General features: G+C 47.6%; 1 protein-coding gene across 1 annotated transcript in view; it reads right to left on the bottom strand.

The window, feature by feature from the left end:
• The window catches only part of TMEM67 (transmembrane protein 67), a 989,409-nt gene that overhangs the window by 21,620 nt on the left and 945,426 nt on the right, over positions 1-22,363 (bottom strand). The window contains exon 27 of the mRNA XM_078687042.1: positions 771-913. Coding sequence (XP_078543168.1) covers positions 771-913 — 143 coding nt within the window. The remainder of the gene's footprint in view (positions 1-770; positions 914-22,363) is intronic.

Here is a 22,363-nt window from a genome sequence, read left to right on the forward strand (position 1 = left end):
GGGAGGTTACATTTCCCATGTACACTGTAACATTTTAAGTAGGAATACTGTCTCAAAGAAACAAGAGGTAGCCCTGGATCTGTATCTGGTGAAGAGGAAAGAAAGGAACTGACAGCGTATGGAAGAGGCGCCTATATAGGCCCACACATTTCTAGAGCGGAACAGCGTAAGTGCAGAGTCGTACAGCACCACCTACCGGCACACAGAGCTACTGCTCAAAGCTTCACGGATGCAGTCTGATGCCTAGCGAATATTCCAAAGGTGAGGAATCTGCAGGTAGAAGTCTCTATACCAAGTCTCTATAAGAATGGAATAGCTTTGTCCTAGTCTGAACATGCTTGTAAAATTAAGGTCAGAAGGCCTGCTAGTGTCATAATCAGCATGGCTTGAGCACAAAACAGTGCTCCACAGGCTTCCTCTGCTAAATAAATGGGAGAGAGGCATCTAGAAAATGGTCAGAAAGTAGCCACGCAGTGCAGAATTGCTAAGTGAGAGAAGCTGATTGCAATTTACACCAAGCAGTGAAATAAAAGAGAATGGCATAGGTGCGCACCTGCATGGGGGAAAAGCGTGGATGTTTGCTAAGGACCCAAGCATGTGGAGCACAGACTGCACAAAGCTTTGGATTAAAATGCTTTGAGAAGTAACCTCCCAGTAACTTCCCACAATAAATTGAAACGTCATATATTTTTCTGTACAGAAGTATGCAACTACATGAGAAGAGTAAAGCAATTTAAAATAAAAATGTTAAATAAAACATATAGGCTCACCTGTTGCTGCATGTAGGTAAGAACAGCTGCTAGAATAAAGTTTTGCGATGCTAGATCCACAACTGAAAAAAATAGCATATCAAATATAAAGAGTGTAGACTCATTGCCGTAGAAAAGGGCTTCACTAAAAGAATGACTTTCATCTGGAAGAAAGAAAAACAAATGTTTACGTAAATTAATCATGTATTTATAGGTGTCTATTTCTAGTTATTATTTTATGTATTGATTTAGATCTATAAATCTTGTCCGTATGGACATTGCCCACACAAAGCCTAATGAAGTTATCGGCTTTCTAATTACATTTTTATTTCAAATGGACATAATAGTTTGTAAATTAGAACTACTGAATATTAGGGGTGTCACTGAAGCAAACATGACTGAGGACAGAACCTACTTGAATATATCCTTCGGCCTAACATTTGTAAGTGTCAGCCCGACCGGTGCCACCGCTCCAGGCGCTGACCTCGGTGGCGCCGAGTTTTCACATATGTTATGGATTTAAAAGCACCTGCTGCGGAGTTCCTTGCCTGCAACAATCTCCAGGCAACAATAAATTGTCGAGATAACTCTGGTGGTTAATGGACCTTCTGGAGAGAGATTGGAGTTGTATCTATGGATGTTTTAACTCATTACAAAGTTGCGCAGATGGGTTAATATACATGCTGCAAAGACCGTGTACCATACAGATCACAAAAGTGCATATAATGTGGCTGGTTCAATTGTTTACAGCTTTTGTCAGAGAGATGCTTTTGTTAATAGCAGTTTACAAGTCACAATCCTAACACAGTAGAGTGAGTTATTAACTCTCATTAAGAATCCGCATATACACTGCAAGGTACAGGTTAGAGCGTTATGATTTTTTCCAGTCATTATACTAATGTTGTTAAAAAGTGTTCATTTGGGTAGAGACCCATTCTCATTGGTAAAGCGAACCCAAGCAAGAAGTTACGTTTTAAATTCTGAGTTTGTGCTGTTCAAGATCAAGCACTCAAACTATACTCACTACCAGTCCTCTTGATCTTATATAACGTTTCCTATGCACTGACTTATGCACGCATGATCCGTTGTCTCTGAATTATGTGTGTGATGCAAAGGGCTCTGAAACCCTACAGTAGCGCTATAAAACAAAACAAATGCATGTGAGAGAAGGACTATGGAGAGGTGAGGGGCACTGTTGGAGGGTGACAGTGAGGGATCTGTGGCAAAAGTGACCATTAGGGGTGCCAACAAACTTTGTCGCACAGGGCGCCATCCGGCTCTTAAGCCGGCCCTGCCCCAAACCCCCGGTTGAGTTTCTCCGTCCCTGCAAGAGAAAGGGGCAGACTTGAAGAGCTATCCATAGAGAGCTAAAAGCTGAGAAGATATGCTCACCGGTTCAGAGGGGAGGAGAGCCAGTGACTAAGAGAGAGGATTGCATGGGAGAGAAAGTCTCGCAAAGGCCAGGCCCGTTACCTGTCTTCTGCATCCAACGCCCGCCCCTCTCTTCCTCCGGGAGTCACTTTAAGATACATCTATAACAGCCTTAGAGGCTCCTGACAAGGGAATGCTTAATATTACAAAAACTTTATACACCTCTCCTCACAGTCGATCCTGCTTAGAGAGTAGCAGTTAATTGGAGGTGAGACTAAAAAGCTTTAAAATGTACAAGTCCAAGGAAAATCAACAGCTGAATTGCAGCTGACTGGTCACACAACATTGATAGGTGTATAAAAGATTGTTTACGGTGTGAATGGAAATTGTTACTTACTTTGTAACCCATTGTTTGTATCGATTAGTGACGCAGAGAACCTTTTACATCTGTAGCATGTGTAGCTGTAAATATCAAAAGTTTCTTCCGAAAGTTGAGGATAGAGAGCAGATGATATAAATGTAATTACCCGTGTTTTTAGGACAGTGCAGCTAACCAAAGCTTCTTGACAGGCTACAATAGCCACACAGTCATGCTCAATGAATGTGTGTGGAATTGAACAAGTGGCATCCTTGCCAATATAAGCAATGGGGATGTTACCCAGGAAATTCAAAGCAGCATTTTGAGTGTGGAATGGGCCCTACAGGACATGGGGAATGTTCGCTTGGTCTTTAGCGTAGTAAGTTTGGAGGCACGTGGCAATCCATCTAGCAAAGCCCAATTTAGAGATAGGGTGGCCCATGTAGAGTCTGGAAAAGGGTACAAAAGGATGATTTGACTTATGAAGAGTTAGTTCTATCAATGTAATATATGAGTGCCCTGTAAACATCTAGGGTGTGAAGCATCCTTTCCGCTACAGACTCTGGTTTTGGGAAGGAGACTCGCTGCTCAATGGTTTGGTTCATGTGAACAGGTAAGACAACCCTTGGCAGAAACTCAGGGTTGGTTCAAAGGACTACCCTATCCTTTTGAATCTGAAGAAAATGTTACTTACCTGTGGTAACAATCTTTCTGCTTGATACTCTGTCTGCCAACAGAATTCTCACCTCTCGAACAAACCCCATGCATCAGACTGGATCCGGAAAACTTCAAAGCAATGAGTTCGAGGGCAGAGAGCACTGGACCTGGTTGAAGCCGGAAGTGAAATCAGACAACCCCACAGAGGCCATAAAGTGCCTGCCCAGCAACGTCAGTTTCATTCATTTTTTCCCCAAACTTTCGAAGTGAGAGGAAAGATTGACAATGATGGATTGCAGTACCAAAATATTGCAACAGGAAATCTTATTAACTTTTCCTATAACTCATTCATCAAACGGGGAGGGAGTCGGGTTGGTGAGGAATCTTTAGGTAGGTAGAGTATCCACCATCAGAAAGATAGTTACCACAGGCAAGTACCTTTTTCTTCTTTATGGCTACTTCTACTTGCAGATTCCTCACCTACAGAACAGATTTCACAGCAAAACCATGCCTAGGAGGAGGTTTGATGTATGGTTAGGAAAGCAAATCCTGCAAGACAGACATGAACGTGTCCATCCCTGTGCACCTCCGCATCCAGTCACTAATGCTTAGCAAAGTTGCCCACGTTGCCACCTTAGAGGCTTCTGCAATCGGAACAACTCAACCGAGGACAGATGTGAGGAACTTAGCCCTTTGTGGAATAGGCTCTGATCCTCTCAGGAGGCTTTTTTTGGCTAAGGCCTAGCTGGTCTTGATGCTTAATGAGACAGAGTTCTCTTCTGTACTGCCTTACCTTTTTTGGCACCACAGTAGCGACAGAGAGCTAGTCATTTGACAGAATGTCCTTGGTGCTGTCCAGATAATAGCTAAGTGCCTGCCTAAGATGCAACAAATGAAAACATTCCTTCTCTTTCCTAGGCTGACGAGGAGGGTAGAAGGTCGGAAAAGTAATTGATTGGGCAAAATTGAAAAGAGTAACCACTAATGGTGGAAAGCAGCCCGGTTCACAACCCTAACTTATCTGGAAAAAAAGGTAGTGAAAAGAAGGCAACAGCTAAGGGCCTGCAGCTCACTGACCCTACCAGCTGGCAAAAACACAGTTTTGAGGGTCACAATACAAAGGGCGCAACTGTGAATGAGCTAAAATAGAGTATCATCAAAAAGGTAAGCACCAGATTTAAGTCCCAATGAGGAACCACAAAGGGAGTTGGAGGAAAAAGACGGGCCCTGTCCTTAAGAAAACATATGACAGCAGGGGATTGAAACAGGGATAACTGAAATGGCAGACATAGGAAAGCAGAAAAGACAGCTAAATAACCATTCACAATGACAATGACATCCCCTATGAGCAAGAGAAAACGCAAATTGCAGCACTTGAGATAATCTGGCCTGCAAGGGATCTACACCACTGTCTGCATACCATGCAACAAAGTTGCCCCATCTGCCGGAATCAACTGTCTAAGTGGAGGGGCGACGTGCAGGCAAGATGATGTAGACCACCTCCAGTAGCAACTGAAAGAAGTTCAGATGTGCCAGCCCAATCTCCAAGCAGGTAGGTGGAGGTCTCAGAGACTGTGGTGCAAGGCCATCCCCTCCGGCAAAGAAAGATGGATGGCGAAGTGGTGGATATGTGGAGAAGTGCAGAAGGTCTGCATACAACACCCTTATTGGCTAATCTGGGGCAATGAGAGTAACCTGGGCCTGGTCTAGGCAAATCTTCCTGAGAACTCAAGGAAACAAGGGTATGGGTTAAACGCGTAATGCAGCTGAATGTTCCACCTCAACTGAAACATGTCTCCCAAGGCTCGCCTCAACGGTTACCGAAGAGTGCAGGATTGCTTGCACTGAGAATTCTGAGGAGGCGATTAAGTCCACCTGAGTAGTGTTCCATTGGGAGAAGATGTCCTGTACTACCTCAGGCAGAAAACAATACTTGTGATCAGCAGCGTAACATCGACTCGGGCTGTCAGTGCTGACATTCAGAGACCCCGCTAGGTGATTTGTGGAGAGTCAGATTCCTTGGCAGTATGCCCAAGACCACAGTCTGAATGCCTCCATGAAAAGAAGGTGAGACTCAACTGCTCCTTTTCTGTTCAAGCAGTCGTGTTGTCTGTCAAGATCTGGATGGACCGACCCAGGATGGAGGAGAGGAATGTCTTGCGCACCAGCCAAATTACATGCAATTCCAACAGGTTAATGGTAAGCAGTGGCTCAACTGGAGGCCAGAGGCCCCTGATCTCCAGATGGCCTCCCCACCCTAGGGTGAAGGCATCCATGACTACCGTAGTCACAAACAGAGGAGGAGGAGGGAAGGCCATCCCATGAGTTAAGTTCTACTCACCCACCCACCAAAGCCAATTCCACTGCAACGCTGGGGGAGATCACAATGTAATGAGATAGGCCTCCCCTGTACTGCAGCTACTGCCTGTGGAGGCATCAATGCAGGGCTCTCATGAGCTAATGTGTGTGTGTGCAACGAGATGAAGGAAGAAATCCAGTAGACCTACAAAATGCAGGACACTCAGGACTGAGACTCCCTCGCCTTGCTGAAACGATGGAACCAACCAGATGTCATTTAGTCTCTTTGGTAGCAGAAAGGCACAGAGAAGAGTGGTGTCCACTACCAACCCTATGAACTGCGTAATTGGGAGGGACACAGGTGAGATTTAGACTAATTGATTAAAAAGCCCAGGTCGTACAGCAGGGATGTAGTTAACTACAGATGGCGCCATGCCATGCCCGGTGAGCTGGCTTAGAGGAGCCAGTCATCCAGATATGGGAAAATGGGGATGCTGACGATCTGAGATGGGCCGTAAACACTGCCATCACCTTTGTGAAGACTCAAAGTGCCAATGTCAAACCAAAGGGTAGTACCACACAATGGTATATGTAGAAAACACCACAAACCACAAGTACCTCCGATGAGTCTGCAGGATTTGGATTTGGAATTATGCATTCCACATTAGTTCAGGTACCCAAGATCGAAAATTGGACGCAGACTGTTGTCCATCTTGTGCACCACAAAATAATGTGCATAATTACCCTGGCCATTTTCTTTCTCTGGCACAAACTTAAACACTTCGTTCAGGAGGCAAAGATAAGGGTGGTGGGGGGCATGGGTCAATAGAACCTGAAGAAAGGGGAGGGCGTAGCCCCTTTTAAAATTTGAAGGGACCTGCATAGTAATAACCTTCTAGGCCAGAAGAAAGCGGCACACAGGCTCCATATGGGATTGGGGAAGCAAACCGGGCCTGCTTTCCTGATGGTTTGGGAGAGGAAGAGGAGGAGGGCTGCAAGGCAGATCTGCACCTTTTTCCTCTACTAGATCCTCTGTACTGTCAGATGACAGGATTCTGCTGGTGCTGGAGCACTGGTGTAAGCTGCCGTGACCGAAAGGAAGAGTATCTTTGGAAGCCAAGAAAGCGTCGAGAAGGCTAGTAGTCTCTGGTCAGAGGCAGGATCTGAAGGCCCAGAGGTCTGACCACAGTTTTGCAAGCCTTGAACAACTCCAACGCTGGGTCGGCCTTGACCCCAAATAGACATACTCCATCAAAGGGGAGGTCCATTAGGTTCGCTTGGACATCGGAGGAAATGTTTGACGTCTTCAGCCAAGCATTACGCCACACCACAGTGGAGATTCCCGCAGCCCGTGCGACAGAGTCTCCAGGTCCAGCCCCAACTTGATAATGTGCAGGGACACATTCTGACTATCAGCAATGAGCTATTGAAAATGGTCCTTCATGTCAGCAAGAACATGCGGTAAAATCGCTTGGGCCATGTCCTTTAAGGCCTCCTCACTGAAAAGGCCTTCTTGCCCCAGGCTCCTAGGCAACTGGACTCCCTGTTAGAGGGGGCTGTAGGGGAAGCGTTGCCTGACTGACCCCCAAAAAGAAAGCTTGAATGACTAATCTCCAGTGAAGGGTGCATGGAGAGGAAGGCAGGGTTGCCAGGAGAAGAGTCCCGGTCTGCCACCACACACTACGAACACGCCTCCATAACGCCGGGATCCAAGAGAAGGCCCTGGATTGGACCACCTCCTTCCTCTCTGGCAGAACACAGAGCATCCGCCTTCCCCCCCTTTCGCTCTAAAGCCACCGAGATCATCTGCGGCGTACCCCAGGGCTCATGCCTCAGCCCAACTCTGTTTAACATCTACATGGCACCGCTCGCCCACGTCGCCCGTCAGCACGACCTCAAAATCATCTCCTACGCCTATGACACCCAGCTGATCCTCTCCCTCACCAAGGACCCCCACACCGCCAAAACCAACCTGCACAAAAGAATGAAGACCATCGCTGAATGGATGAGGAACAGCCAACTGAAGTGAACTCGGACAAGACGGAGGTCCTTATCCTTGGATCCACCCCTTCGGCCTGGGATGACTCCTGGTGGCGACCGCACTGGGAACCGCCCCAACACCCACCGACCACGCACGCAACCTAGAGGTCATCCTCGACTCCACCCTCTCCATGACTAAACAGGTCAACGCCGTCTCCTCCTCCTGCTTCAACACCCTCCACATGCTCCGCAGGATCTACAAGTGGCTCCCCACAGAAATGAGAAGAACGGTCACCCAGGCGCTCGTCAGCAGTAGGTTGGACTACGGAAACCCCCTCTACGCAGGAGCCTTGGCCAAACTCCTGAGACAGCTCCAACGCATCCAGAACGCCTCTGCACGCCTGATCCTCGACATCCATTGCCGCAGCCACATCACACCCCACCTGAGAGACCTGCACTGGCTCCCGTTCAACAAGAGGATAACCTTCAAGCTCCTCACCCACGCACACAAGGCACTCCACAACACCGGACCAACGTACCTCAACAGACGACTCAGCTTCTACACCCCCACCCGCCAGCTCTGCTCCGCCGACCTCGCCACAGTCCCCCACTTCCGAAGAGCGTCCTCCGGCGTCAGATTGTTCTCCCACCTTGCCGCCAAGACCTGGATCACCCTCCCCATCCACCTACGGCAGACCCAAGACCTGCTGACCTTCAGAAAACTCCTCAAGCCCTGGCTTTTCGAGCAGTAGCAGCATTCCCACCCCAGCGCCTTGAGAACCTCAAGGGTGAGTAGTGCGCTTTACAAATGATATGATTGATTGATTGATTGAGTGCTTATGATAGCCACCAGGTGACCGCCAGAGCAGAGGAAGGCTTCTCCCATGCTGACATGATGGGTTCAAGCAGCGTCTCATTGAAGGGGGAAAAGAGGTTTAAAGGAGGTCGATGAGGCCAGGAGAATCTCAGTGAGGACATTACTCTTCGTCTCGGTCGCTGGCAACTGCAAATTCAAACCTCAGCTGCCTTTAACACAACCTTATACACTGAGACAACTTCTGGCATTAGTGGTATAATGGAAAAGTCCATAGCTAGGTCAGAGGAGGTATCCAAGCCGCTAGTCCTAGACAGGCCCTGAAATTCCAGAGTGTCCCTGTCTGGGTCACTACCAGGAATGTATGCCACAGAATGAAAATCCGCTCCAAAAATGTGGATGCATGCTCTAAAGCCTCCTCTTCTAACAACCTCTAGGCCTCTTTGTGAGAATGAACCTGAGGCTCGACGTCTGGCTGTGGCACTGGTGCTGTCGTATCTGAAGACAGAGGAGGAGGCAGTGAAGGAGGTGGTGGAGGTGGAGTGGTGCCATCCATGGCATTGGTTGTGGTACGAGATGTGGAGCCCTGGATCTAAGCGGTATGGTGCAGGCACCAATGGTGTGGCAGTGGCACGGAATGTCACACCAATGGTGTGGCACGGAAGGGAGTCGGTTGAAAAGGCAGGACCATTGGCAGGTGCAGTGAGGCCGCTGGGCCCGACGGTACACAGGATAGCATCGAGGTCTTCGAGGAAATGGAATACATTGCATTCAGAATGCCACTGGAGCCGATCCTGGATTAAGGAACTCAGGGAGATCTGGTGCCAGAGTCTCAACTGGCAGAGGTGAAGACACCAAAGCCTCTGGGAATGATGGCTGTTGTCCAGAGCCGGATCCAAAAATGGAGTAGGGCTGGGCGGAGAATCCACTGCCGTCAGGTCAACAAGCTTGGTGACGAAGGTCCTGTGGGAGATGGAGAGCAATGAGGAGACTTTCCCAGGGAACGTTTCTTGTTACGTTCCCTTTGTTCTCGGCCAAAGAGAAAGATGGAGAGTGGTAAAAGGTGTCTGGATCGATACAGGCATCAATATTCGTCCTTTGCCCCGGGGTGCACTGAGGTGCGAAGAGCAAGACTTAGAATAATGGTCAGACTCTAAGCGCCATACACAGACTATGTGGAGGTCTGTAATGGAGATCAGTCCCTCACAACCTCTAAAGGGTTTAAACCCAGACTTCTTGGGAGGAAACATGGTACTGCAAAAATAATTTTGTGGGAAAATTCCTAAGAGAGTAAAGCTTCGGATCCATGTCGAAGGTACAAGAAAAAGGCAATGTATGTTTATGCTTCAGGGCAGGTGCTTTATGGTATCAGTGGCATCGCCAGATGTTATTTTCGGCGGCGACCGGGACCAGTACCCTTTACTTTTGACCTTGTTGCTTTGAAGTTTTCCAGATCCAGTCTGATTCCTGGGATTTATTCTAAAGGTGAGGAATCTGCAGGTAGAAGTATCCCTCAGAATGAATGATTCTTGTATTGTAAGAGCTTTCTAATATGTCTGAGAGATTAGATTGGTACCAGGAGAGCCACCTTTTAAGACAGAATTTGTAAGTCAGAGGAGTAGAGAGGTTCGAAAGATGTACTCATGAATCATGTGAAAACCATATTAAGGTTCCATACAGGGGCACTGGGGGTCATGGAAACAATTCCTTTTTCAAGGCCACCCTTAAAAAGCTTAAGAACAGGGACATTGAAAAGTATTTTGTAAGTATGCTGCAGTTACCTGGCCTGACTTGTACAGACGTAAGAGGCAGCACACAATCTTGTGTAAAGAGACTTTAAAAGGGTCTAACTATTCGGAGGTACACTAGTGCATGAATCTCTTCCATTTAGCTGCGTATCAGGTGAAACCTGTGGGCTTGCGTATTTCTCATAGAATGAGCAAACCCTCCTCTGAACTCTGATGTAGCCAAACTCTAAGAACGCAGGTGAGAAATAACTAGATTCAGTTGTTTGGAGTCTATGTGCTTAAACTGTCTCTGATTCTGAGAGAGATAGTCCAGGAGCTTCACGTGGGGGTTGTCAGACTTCTCCAGGAGCATTCGGTACTAGGGCTGTCTTGCCTAGGTTGGTGCTACTAGAATGAGAGGCATAGCTATTTGCCTCGCCATGTACGGGAAGAGGTGGAGAAAAACATAGAAAAATATCAGCTCATAGTGAATTACCCATGGATGGACAGTGCGGGTACCTGAGGACAAACCTTTGCCATTTTGTGTTTTCACGGGTGGACAACAGATTGATGGTTGGGTGTTAGAATTGGGGGTCTCTGGTTGGCACAGGTAAGGACTTGTGACAAGCAGGGACCCTCTCCTCTAGTCAGGGCAAGGGAATTACTCTTTAAAATAACCCCTGCTCACCCTCTAGGTTGCGTGGCGCGAGCAGACAAGGCTAAACATCAGAGCATTACGGGTTAAGCATTTGTAAGTGCATACAGTAATTCAATGATAACACCACAAAAGGGATACCACACGAGGTTTTGTATCAAAAATAATTACTTTATATAAGGCTTAGCACAAGAACCACTTACGTTTTAAAATTAGGCCACAATACTACTAGAAAGGCAAAGTTTTACTTCACAAATGCGTGTCTTAATGGTCTCTGCGTGTCGCGCTGACTGCGCGGTTCTCTCGTGTCTTAAAAGAGTAAAAAACGTAGACTCGCTGGTCTGATGCGCACACAGTCAGGGGCGACTCTCACAGTACCTTGAAGTTCGTAGGGGTCGACACGGATGATGCGGCAGGTAAAGGTGTCCCAGGAGCGTGCGTGGGCTCTTCTCCGGTGTGGGCCTGGCTTGGTTAGATGCCTCGGTTCGGGGCGTCTGAGCGGGGCTGCAGGGCAAAGCGGACAGTCCGGGTCGTAGCGGCTTCACAATTCGGCGCGGGATGCACGTTGTCCCATGGAGCGGGGATGCCAATCCGAAGCCAGCGGCGCAGTACGGGGCGGCTGGTACGCCTCGAGCGTACGAGCCGTACTTTTCAGTGCGCGGCTGCGGGTTCGGTTTCTGGAGTGCGGCGCCAGGGGAGCCGGTATGCTTTGGCGTACGGGGCGGATTCTCCTTGCGGGGCGCTCCGGTCTTTAACTGCCAGCGGCAGGGGCGGCGAGGCGAGCAGTGCGGCTCACGGGGGAGGGTGCAGCGGGGTTTAGGCAGCCTGGCAGTGGACAGTGCAGGTTACGGCTCGTACAGAGCGGAGCCACACGGTGAGGAGCGGCCATGGACACGGATGCAGAGTAAACAGGGTTTCGAGTCGCACTTCGATCGCGGCTCCAGCGGCAGGGCAAGTTTTGGGCAATGTCCAGCGGCTCTTGAGGCAGGAGGAGTCCAATATTCCTGGGACTCCGTTCAGGGGGCAAGCTCACCCACAAGCCCTTGGAGATTTGGTTGAAGCACAAGTTCTGAAAAGTCTCTCTCAGTCTTTTCCTCTCCTTTCTCAGCAAGGCACCCACTGCAGGCCAATCCCCCAGGTCAGGGACAGTACTCCTCCTTCAGCTTTTCCAGGTCCTTCTTGTCGGGCAGAGGTTCTTCGTGGTTCAAGCAGGATCTGATCTCTTAGGAGCAGGGCTCCTATATTTATACTGCATTTCTTTTGTTCTTTCAGGCCAGGGGGCCTTTGCCTTGTTCAGTCCAGTTCCTGAGCACTTTGTTGACATGATGCAGGCTTCTGCTTTCAGGGTGTAGGGCAGAGACATCAGACGCTCCACAGGAGGTGGAGCCAGCATTGTGGTGGCAGAGCACAGCCCTATTCAGAGTCAAGGGGCACTCCTCCCACCCATCCTGGTGTAATCTTTCTATTCACCACCTGGCTGCCCAGCCTGTCTCCTGGAATTCCCCAGCCCTGTCACACACAGAAACCAGACAGCAGATACACATCCTAGCAGAGGCGGGCTGAAAAGGTTAGGCTAGCAAATACCAACTTTCTAAAAGTGGTATTTGCAAACACAGAACATTAAAAAAAACTTTACTAAAAAATGTATTTTATTATTCTGAGTTCAGGCATACTAAACTCGAATTGCTACCATGTTCCCTGAGTCTGGATCATAGAGTGTACCAATTCCAACAGCCCATTCTGGTGTATGAGAACAGGTATCCTTACAATAGTGAAAAACAAAAATGGCTGTAATTCACTATTAGGACATGCCACACACATCAGGGCTTGTCCTACCTTATACTTACAATGCACCCTGCCCTTGGGCCTACCATAGGGGTGACTAATATGAAGTTATGGGAAGGTTTAGGGACTGGCAAGTGGGTGCACTTGCCCAGTCGGCATGACAGTACCAGACTGCACGCAGGTTCTGCAATGGCACACCTTAGACACATTTTACCAGGCTGCTTCTGTGGGTGGTACAATCAGTGCTGCAAGCCAACCAGCAGCATTTGTATTTACAAGCCCTGGCACTCCTGGTGCACTTTACTGGGGTCTGACAGTAAACCAAATAAGCCAATCATGGAATCCAATCAATATAGAATTCATTTATAGTAGGGAGAGCATATGCACTTTAGCACTGATCAGCAGTGGTAAAGTGCCCGGAGTCATTAAAGCAACAAAAACAGGTCAGAGAGAATATAGGAGGAAGGCAAAAAGTTCAAGGGATGACCCTGTAGAAAGGGCCAAGTCCAACATCGGGGTTACCCACCAATGAAAGGACTTGTGTAGGCCTTGTTGGTGGAGTTCCAATTCATGAATTTGCTGAGGCGTCAGTGGAGAGAGCTAGGAATGCATTACCCCACTTCTGGATGTAATGCATGGCTGTTATGTTGTCTATCTTTATGAGGACTGGTTTGAAAACGGGTTTAAGAGGTCCCAGAGGGCTAAACGTATGGCTAGAAGTTCCAGGTGGTAGGTGTGCTGTACCTGGTACCTGGAGGTGCTCGGCCAGGACCGGGTGTCTTGTATGGTCCAGTCCTTAAGGTGAGATACCCACAAAAAATGTGTGTGTGATAATGGTTACCTGTTGAAAAGTGTCTAGAAGGGTGCGGAGCCCTGGCTGTCATCAACACTAGATTCTGCCTGGGACCATTGCTGTTGCAATACCAGATGGGTCAGCCTACTCCTCCTCAACACCAAGCAAGTCTTCCAGTCTGAAAATTACAGAAGCGTTGAGGGAAGCTTGCCACTGCTTCCTACGGTAAGCCCACTGCTGTTCTCGAGCATACCAGAGGTTCTTCCTATAGCTAAAGGCACAATAGATGTCACAGGAAATTTAGTTGTGCAGTGGCGATAGGCAAAGATTGTAGATGCCATGGTAGTCACTCAGGAGTACTTGCCATTAAATCTAGGGCAATATTGGAATGGTTATGCCCGTCAAGATGGATCGATGGTCGTTGTATAACAATTGGCGTCTGTCGATGAAGGTCTTGGGCATTGCAGACAAAACTCTCACTTGGCATTGTGAAGTTTTCCAGTCGTGGGCATTGAAGTATGAAGAGGTGACACCAAAGAATCCAGATAGAAATACGTTGATTCCAGAGCTGCAACATTGAACATTCTAGCCCGTTGGAGGAAAAAAACAATGTCAAGTACACCCTGTGTCCTGGTATATCGTGGGCAAAGTCTCAACAGGTCTCGTGACTCAAGCTACTTCAAAGATAAATAAATTGCAAATGTCCCGGCCACAAGATGGCAGAAATATGCAAAGCAAGAGTATCTAGAGCCATACATGCTACAAACCTAATTAGGTGTTAACTTCACATGTCCGGCACAGAAACGTAAGTCAAAACTGCTATGCATCTTAATGGGCCAGATGTACGACCATTTCATTTATTGCCTCGCAATTTGCGAAAAATTGTGAGTCGCAAATTGCAAGGCCCTAAATGAAATGTACAACAGTGTGTTTAACACTGTTTGCGATTCCCAGTGGGGTCGCAAATTGCGAGGCTCATTAATACTAATGAGCCCCTCGCAATTTGCGAGGCCATTAGGGATGCCAGCCCTCCCAGGGATGGTGGCCTGCTGGGCTCAGCAGACTACCATGTCTGGGACTGCTTTGAAATAAATCAGTTTTTTTAAAGATGCAGCCCACTGCCTGCCCTTAAAAAATAATGTTGCCTATATTTGCAAAGGGGGAAGGGGTCCCCTGGGAACCCTTCCCATTTGGAAATGCATTACCACCTATTTGAAGTAGGTGGTAATTGAAACTATTTTGCGACCGCAATTGCAGTCGGAAAACATTAGTACATGGTTCTGATATTCGCTATTTGGAAGGGGGTGCCCCTTCCAAATAGCGAGTCACAAAACATATTTAGCAAGTCACAAAAAAATTGTGACTCGCTAAATAGGCCCTATACATGGCCCCTGCAAAAATGGGTCGTACATCTGGCCCAATATTCTTTAAAGAGCTTCCCCAAACTCCTGAGTTTTTTTTTTTCTTTTCAATGTAATGACGTCATTACATTGAGAATGAAACTGAAACATAGTTTCAGTTTCATTGTTTCAGTGCTTTTAGGACTATATAACTCCCCCCCTCCCCCCCGAATCACATGGGAGAGGTATAGTTGGAAAGTGGAGAATCCCCCCTTTCCAATAGTACCCTTCCCTATTGAGGGGAATGCACGAGCAGGGATCCACCCTCTAGGCACCAGGAAGGGGGGAGCGGCCCCTTGGACAAGGGCCTTCGCTCCCCCCATAAAAAAGTGGCGTAATATTCAGTCTGCCCTTCCCGGGGGGGGGGGAGCAAATGGGACAGGAGTCCCTTATCCGCCCTGCAGGAGGACAGAAAGCCCAAAAGGTGAAGAGGATATAGCCTTATGGCGAGAGCAGTCGACCTCGAATCTGGGGAGTCGGGTTCGAGTCTCAGCAACGAAGCTCAACATCCTGTGATTCTGAGCAAATCACTTAATCTCCCTGTGCCTAACAAAAATGAATGTGTCAATAACTAAACTGGTGCTCATGTAAAGCGCTCTGATACCCGATGTCTCGGGTCTAGTTTGCACTTTATAAAACGCTAAAAATAAAATATAAAAGAGGCACCAGGGATACGTTTTTTATTTATTTATACCTATGTGAGGGGGCTGCCCAGAATGGGCCTGCCAATGACCCCACCCCAAAACAATTGCCAAAGTCTTTCTGCCCCCCTGGGAGGCAGATGGGGGCAATAGCCCCTTATCTGCCCCCCTGGGGGGGTGGGGGGGAAAGAAGCCCAGGGATTTTTTCTCCAAAGCTTAGGGGTGTGTCACCCCCCTCAAAAAAATGGCCACAGTCTTTCTAACACCCCCCCCCCCCCACCTTTGGGAGGCAGATGGGGGCAATAGCCTGTTATCTGCCCCCAGGGAGCCAGAAAGCCCACTAAGCACTGGGATTATTCATTTTTAAAGTTCAGGGGTGGGGGCTGCCCAGAATGGGCATGCCAATTCCCCCAAACCCCTACCCCCACTCAAGAAGAATGCCACAGTCTTTCTGAGCCCCCCCCCCCCCGGAGGTAGATGGGGGCAATAGCCACCGATCTCCGCCCCGGGTGGCAGAAAGCCCGCTAGGCTCCAGGGTTTAGTTGTTTTATTTATAAGTAGGGGTGGGGGCTGCCCAGAAAAGGCATGCCAATGCCCCCAAAAAGAATATATTAACCACAGTCTCTCTGCCACTCCTGGAAGGCAGATGGGGGAAATAGCCCCTGATCTGCCCCCCAATGGGGCAGAGAGCCCACTAGACACCAGAAATGATGCTACTTTTAAATACGTACTGCTGGGGGCTGTCCAGAAAGGGCATGCCAATGCACCCCCTCCCAGGACCAAAGTCTTCGTGCCCCCCTTGGAGGCATATCGGGGCAATATCCCCGATCTGTCGCTCATCACAGGGTGGCAGAAAGCCCACTGAGCACGGGCCTTATTTTAAAGCCAGCTTAGGTATGGATTTCAGGCCCTAGAGCAGCCAGCACCTAGGGAAGCCTAGTAAGCAAACCTGTACGTACATTTTTTAAACAAGACACCCAGGGGAATCGAGGATGGGGTGACTTGTGTGCTTTTCCCAGGTTCTGTTAGACAAAATCCCTTGCAAACGTTTTGTTACCCAGAATCCCTTGAAAACCTCAAACTTTGTCAATGAAAACACATGGTCCTCACATTTCTGTGATGGAAAGTTTTGGAAGCTGCGTAGAGCCATAAACTTCCACCCACCCAGCATTCTCCCAAGTCTCTGGATAAAAACTGTACCTTACTTGTGTGGGTCGGCCTAGTGCCCGTGACAGGAAACGTCTCAAAATGCAACGTGTACACATCACATTTTTCCACTAAAAACTGACCCTTTTCTTACAATGTGCCTAGCTGTGGATTTTTCACCCTAACTCAGCCGTCACCTCTGGAAACCTAGTAAACCTGTACATTTTTGCAAACTACACACCCAAGTGAAGCCAGGATGGGGTGACTTGTGTGGCTCTCACCAGGTTCTGTTACCCTGAATCCCTTGCAAACCTCAAACTTTGTAAAAAGAAACACAAAGTTTTAGAATCTGCGGGGAGCCACAAACTTCCACCCACCCATCATTCCCCCAAGTCTCCTGATAAAAATGGTACCTCACTTGTGTGGTTAGGCCTAGAGCCCATGACAGGAAATGGCCCAAAATGTACTGTGGAGACTTTAAAATTATTGATCACAAAAAACTTGGTTTTGCAAGGGAGTCACATGCGTTTTTGGTCCCAGGATTGGTTGGCATCTAGGGAAACCTACCAAACCCGGATATTTCTGACAACTAGACACCCTCGGGAGTCCAGGGGGTGTGTCTTGCGTGGATCTCCCAATGTTTTCTTATCCAGAATCCACGTAAAGCTCAAATTTAGCTGAAAAAAAATCACAATGTCCCTACATTTCTGCCTGGGATCACCACGCTGGCACAAATGTACTACCACCCAGCGTTCCCCTTGGTCTCCCAATTAAAATGATACCTCACTTGTGTGGGTGTCTAATGCAGTCAGCCTAAAAACACATATACAAAAATATAGCGCTTACAGCTCACTGTGCTATCCCCTCAACATCTATGTTTTTGGCCCCATCCCAATCGCAGGCCCTTGGCCCACCCACACAAGTGAGTTATCATTCTACTCGGGAGACTGAGGGGAACGCTGGATGTTAGGTGATTTTTGCCGTCATTTTAATCCCAGATTGAAATGTGAGAATAATTAGATTTTTAGCTAAATTTGAGGTGTGCTGGGGATTCTGGATAAGAAAATGTTGGGGGATCCACGCAAGGCACACCTCCCTGGACTCCCTCGGGCGTCTAGCTTTTCGAAATGTCTGGGATTGGTAGGTTTCCCTATATGGCCACCGAAACCGGTACCTAAAACGCAGGAGCATTAAGCTAAAAAGAAATTAAATTTTCCTCACATTTCTGTCTTGGTTCACATCGCCGGCGCAAATGTTCTACCACTTAGCATTCCTTTTAGTCTCCTGAGTAAAATGGTACCTCATTTGTGTGGGTGGACCAAGGGCCTGCAACTGGGAAGGGCCAAAAATATAGGGATTGAGGGGATAGCACAGCGAACTCTAAGCTCAATATATTTTGTTTTAAGGCGATTCTGCATTGGACACCGCCACAAGTGAGGTATCATTTTTATCGGAAGACCAAGGGGAAGGCTGGGTAGTAGGACATTTGTGCCGGCACGGTGATCCCACACAGAAACGTAAGGAAAATGTGATTTTGTTAGCAAAATTTGAGGTTTGCAGGGGATTCAGGGCAGGAAAAAGTTGGGGGATCTGCACAAGTCACACCTACCTGCACTCTCTCGGGTGTCTAGTTTTCAGAAATATCTGGTATTGATAGGTTTCTCAAGATGGCCACCCGAGCCCACAATCAAAAACTCAGGTGACTCCCTCGCAAAACAAGGTCTTTTTGTAAACCGATAATTTTGATGTCTCCACAGTATGCTTTAGGCCATTTTCTGTCGCGTCCGCTAGGCCTACCCACACAAGTGAGGTATCATTTTTATCGGGAGACTTGGGGAAATTCTGTGTGGAGGGGGAGTTTGTGGCTCCCTGCAGATTCCAGAACTTTCCATCACAGAAAGTGAAGAAAATGTGTTTCGTGTTTTTTTTACAAAGTATGGGATGTGCAAGTGATTCTGGGTATCAGAACATGGTGAGAGCCACAGAAGTCACCCCATCCTGGATTCTCCTTGTTATCGAGTTGTAAAAAATGTATAGGTTTGCTAGGTTTCCTAAGGTGCGGCAGAGTTAGGGTTGAAAATGTACAGCTAGGGACATTGCGAAAAAAGGGTCAGTTTACACTATAAAAATATAATGTATCCATGTTGCGTTTTGGGATGTTTCATGTGGCGGGTACTCTGCCTACCCACACAAGTGAGGTACGATTTTTACCTGGAGACTGGGGAATGCGGAGTTGGTGGACGTTTGTGACTCCCAGCAGATTCCAGAACTTTCCATCACAGAAATGTTAGGAAAACGTGTTTGTTTTTTACAACGTTTGAAGTTTGCAAGGGAATCTGGGTAGCAGAACCTGCTGAGAGCCACCCAAGTCACCCTATCCTGGATTCCCCTGGATGTCTAGTTTTAAAAAATGTGTAGGTTTGCTAGGTTTCCTTAGGTGCCTGCAAAGCTATGGTCAAAAATCCACAATTGGGCAAAAAGGGGTCAGTTTTCACTATGAAAAATGTGATGGTTCCACATTGCGTTTTTGGACGTTCCTGTCACGGTTACTAGGCCTACCCAAACAGGTGAGGTACCATTTTTATTAGGAGACTTTGAGGGATGCTGGTTGGTTGAAGTTTGTGTCTCCATGCAGATTGCAGAACTTCACATCACAGAAATGTGAGGAAAATTTGTTTTTTTTGGACAAAGTTTGAGGGTTGCAAGGGATTCTGGTTAATGGAGCCTAGTGAGAGCCACACAAGTCACCCCATACTGGATTCCTTTGGGTGTCTAGTTTTCAAAATGACTAGGTTTGCAAGGTTTCCCTAGGTAGTGGCTGAGCTAGGGTCCAAAATCCACAGCTAGGAACATTGCAAAAAAGGATACGTTGTCACAGGAAAAATATGATGAGTTCATGTTGCGTTTTGGGACGTTTCCTGTCGCGAGCACTAGGCTCCCACACAAGTGAGGTACAACATTTATCAGAAGACTTTGACTACTATGACTATGGCAAACTCACCATCAGCAGCCAGTCTTCGAGGAAGGGAAAAACTGGTATTCTCAACTTTTAAAGATGTGCAGCGACAACTGCCATCACTTTCATGAACACCCAAGGGGTGCTGGTAATTCCGAAAGGGAGCAAGGCAAATTGAAAATGCACCTGACTGACCTTGATTCGCATGAGACTTCTGTGGAAATGCAGAGCGGGCACAACAAAGTATGTGTCCTGCAAGTCCAAAGCAACCATCCAGTCACCCGGATTCAGGGTAGACATAACTTAAGCCAGAGAGATTATTTTGAATTTGGCCTTCGTTTGGCCAGTAGAGTCTGCACCTCTAGCAGCCAGATGGATAGCTGCTCCTCTTAAAGCAGCTCTGATGTGAGAAGAAGGTAAGGAGAGTCTGAAAGGAAGGGAAGCCCTGCTGGGTCAATCTTTCAAATGTGATGGCCAGCCACCCTGGGAGAAAATGACTGATCCTGCCTCCTACATAGTGGCTATACACTGGTAATGGAAAAAGTAAGGCGGCTTGGAGATTGATGCCATAGGGTTGGAAGACTGAGTGGATTAGTGTCCGATGATCTGCATGATGTCAGCTTGATCTCTACCCCTGAAGTATACACATAAGTGATGGATGGAAGGCATTAATTAATCTCAGCCACTGGAACTTACATGGCTGCATCCCAATCTATTGTCTATGTCCCTGTCAATGTCCGTTTCTGGCCATGAAACGATTGTAGTGACTCCGGCAATGGTGGCAGGGCTTAGCGATTCTTATAAAACAGGCCTCTGAAATAGCCTCAAAAGGATTGGGATTGTTGAGGAAACTGTTGGGCAGGGGTTGAAAGGGCAGGGGTTGAAAGGACCAAGGAATGAGATGTGGCTCTGCTTTATTTAAAATGTTCAAAGGCAGAATCACCCTTTTAACCAAAGAGACAAGACCCATCAAAAGGCATATCCATTTGAGATGCCTGCAGGTCTCCAGAAAAGTCAGTGGACTGCAACCACGCATGGCAGCAGAGCACCACACTAGAGCCCACCACACACCCCAAGCAATCAGTAGGATCTAGCCCAGCCCTATGACATACTTTGCTACATCCTCCTAACTGATTTCAGTCAAAGAGACCCATTACTCCTCCAGCACCACCAGCAACGTCTCGCTGGCCATGTCTCAGCGGGAGTGCATATAATGGCCAACCAGGCAAACTTACCTCAATGCCAGGTGGGCAGAAAAGAACTTCACCTTCCTGAATGCCTCAATCCTTTTTGCCTCCCTGTCTGGAAGGGTCATGGGGAACACATTGGGGTAACTTTACAGGTGGAAGCTCGGACCAATAAACTCTCAGGAGTCAGGTACTGCATAAGAAAGTCTGGGTCACATTGCAAACTGTCTGTTTACCGGTAGGCAAGCAAGTGCAATGCTTTGCCCAAGTGCCCATTTGGATCGTCAGGGCTTCATTAAATGGAAATAAGGGCCCAGGTGAGGCTCACCCAGGGTGCACAATCTCAGTCAGGACAATTGTCTTGACTTAAACTGAAGGCAGCTGTAAGTCTCGGACCTCAGCTGCATGTTTATTCACTGTGGCAAATGACACACTCTCCTCTGTTAGGGGTCCATGAGATGGAATCAACCCCAGTCAGGGGAGGTATACAGCCTACTAGCATTCTACAAGCCCATGTAGATATCATCATGATAGTGTGGTAAATCATCCCCATTATCACTTTCTTCATTATCAGGTTTATCAGAATCCAAGCCAAAAAGGTGATTAAGACTGAGGAATGCCCTGCAGGAGAGGAAATGAATTAGAGCACATTAGGGCCAGGTGCGCTGGAGTGGAGTCAAGGTGTAATTTTGATATGTGTTGAAGTGTATTCCATTCGAGGTCGAACATTGGAGTCGGCTGATGCTTAACCTCGGGCAACATTGGGACCAGAGCAGACTTGGAGGTGGACTCAAAGTTAGCAACAGAGTCAGTGCAGAACCCAAAGCAGGCTTTTAGGGCACTGATGGTGCAGAGGCAGACCTACGGCCAATATCCTTACATCAAGGCCCCTGCAGGTACTTGGGTCCCAAAGGCGTGACAGACGGTGCAGGAAGAGTGTTCAAAAATGCAGCTGAGCCTCCCCAAAGCCCTCACCCTCCTGATTCATCACCAATATCATGTGATATTTGGGGTACCTTGAGACCTATTGCAGATTCAACTCTACAATCGTGGATCGGGAGCAAGATCGATTGGCACTTCGATGCCCTCCCAACTTCTCCAAGGACAAAGGGTGCTTCTTCATACATTTAGACTTTGACTTACCAGACACCCCAGACAAAGAAGAAGAACTGTCATGTGAGTGCCATTGAGAATGGGATTGAGTCTGTGCCCTCAAAGGGGGACCGGGACCCACGATCTGTAACTTCTTTCGGTGTTCGGGCACATACAGTTTTGCTTTATGGCTCCAGATAGCCTTTGGGTAGATGATAGTACATTCTTTTCACAACTTGAAGCCATGTCCCTAAGCCCAACCCCAGAGGTACACCTCATGTGGGTACGTCACAGACATCTGTTTCCAACACTCACAACACAGTTTGAATCCTGTCGTTTTCTATGGTGACATTGTTCCTTTGCACACTGGAAAATATTTTGTAAGGATTTGAGTAACTGAAAAAAGGGAGCAGAGCTCTGAACCAGTCTTCGATGGTACAAAAAAAACCTGATATGGTACGGAGGGGTGGCACCTATATGCGACTCTACTAAATGACTTCCTGGGTGGAAAGATGTCAACTCAAAGGAGCACAATATAAACTAGCGGCGCATGGGAGCTCTGCTCTTAAAATGCCCAGATCCAGTCTGAGGCCCGGGGAATATTCTAAAGGTGAGGAATCTCCGGTTAGGAGTATCCATACAAAAAATACACAAAAGTAACAGCACTTAATTAACTTAATGTCCAGTTAGAACTATAACTATGAAAGGTCTTTATTTACATTCATAAAAAGGTAGGCTGTACACTAGAAACAAG

This window comes from Lissotriton helveticus, chromosome 4_1 (assembly GCF_964261635.1).
Source record: "Lissotriton helveticus chromosome 4_1, aLisHel1.1, whole genome shotgun sequence".
Lineage (NCBI taxonomy): Eukaryota > Metazoa > Chordata > Amphibia > Caudata > Salamandridae > Lissotriton > Lissotriton helveticus.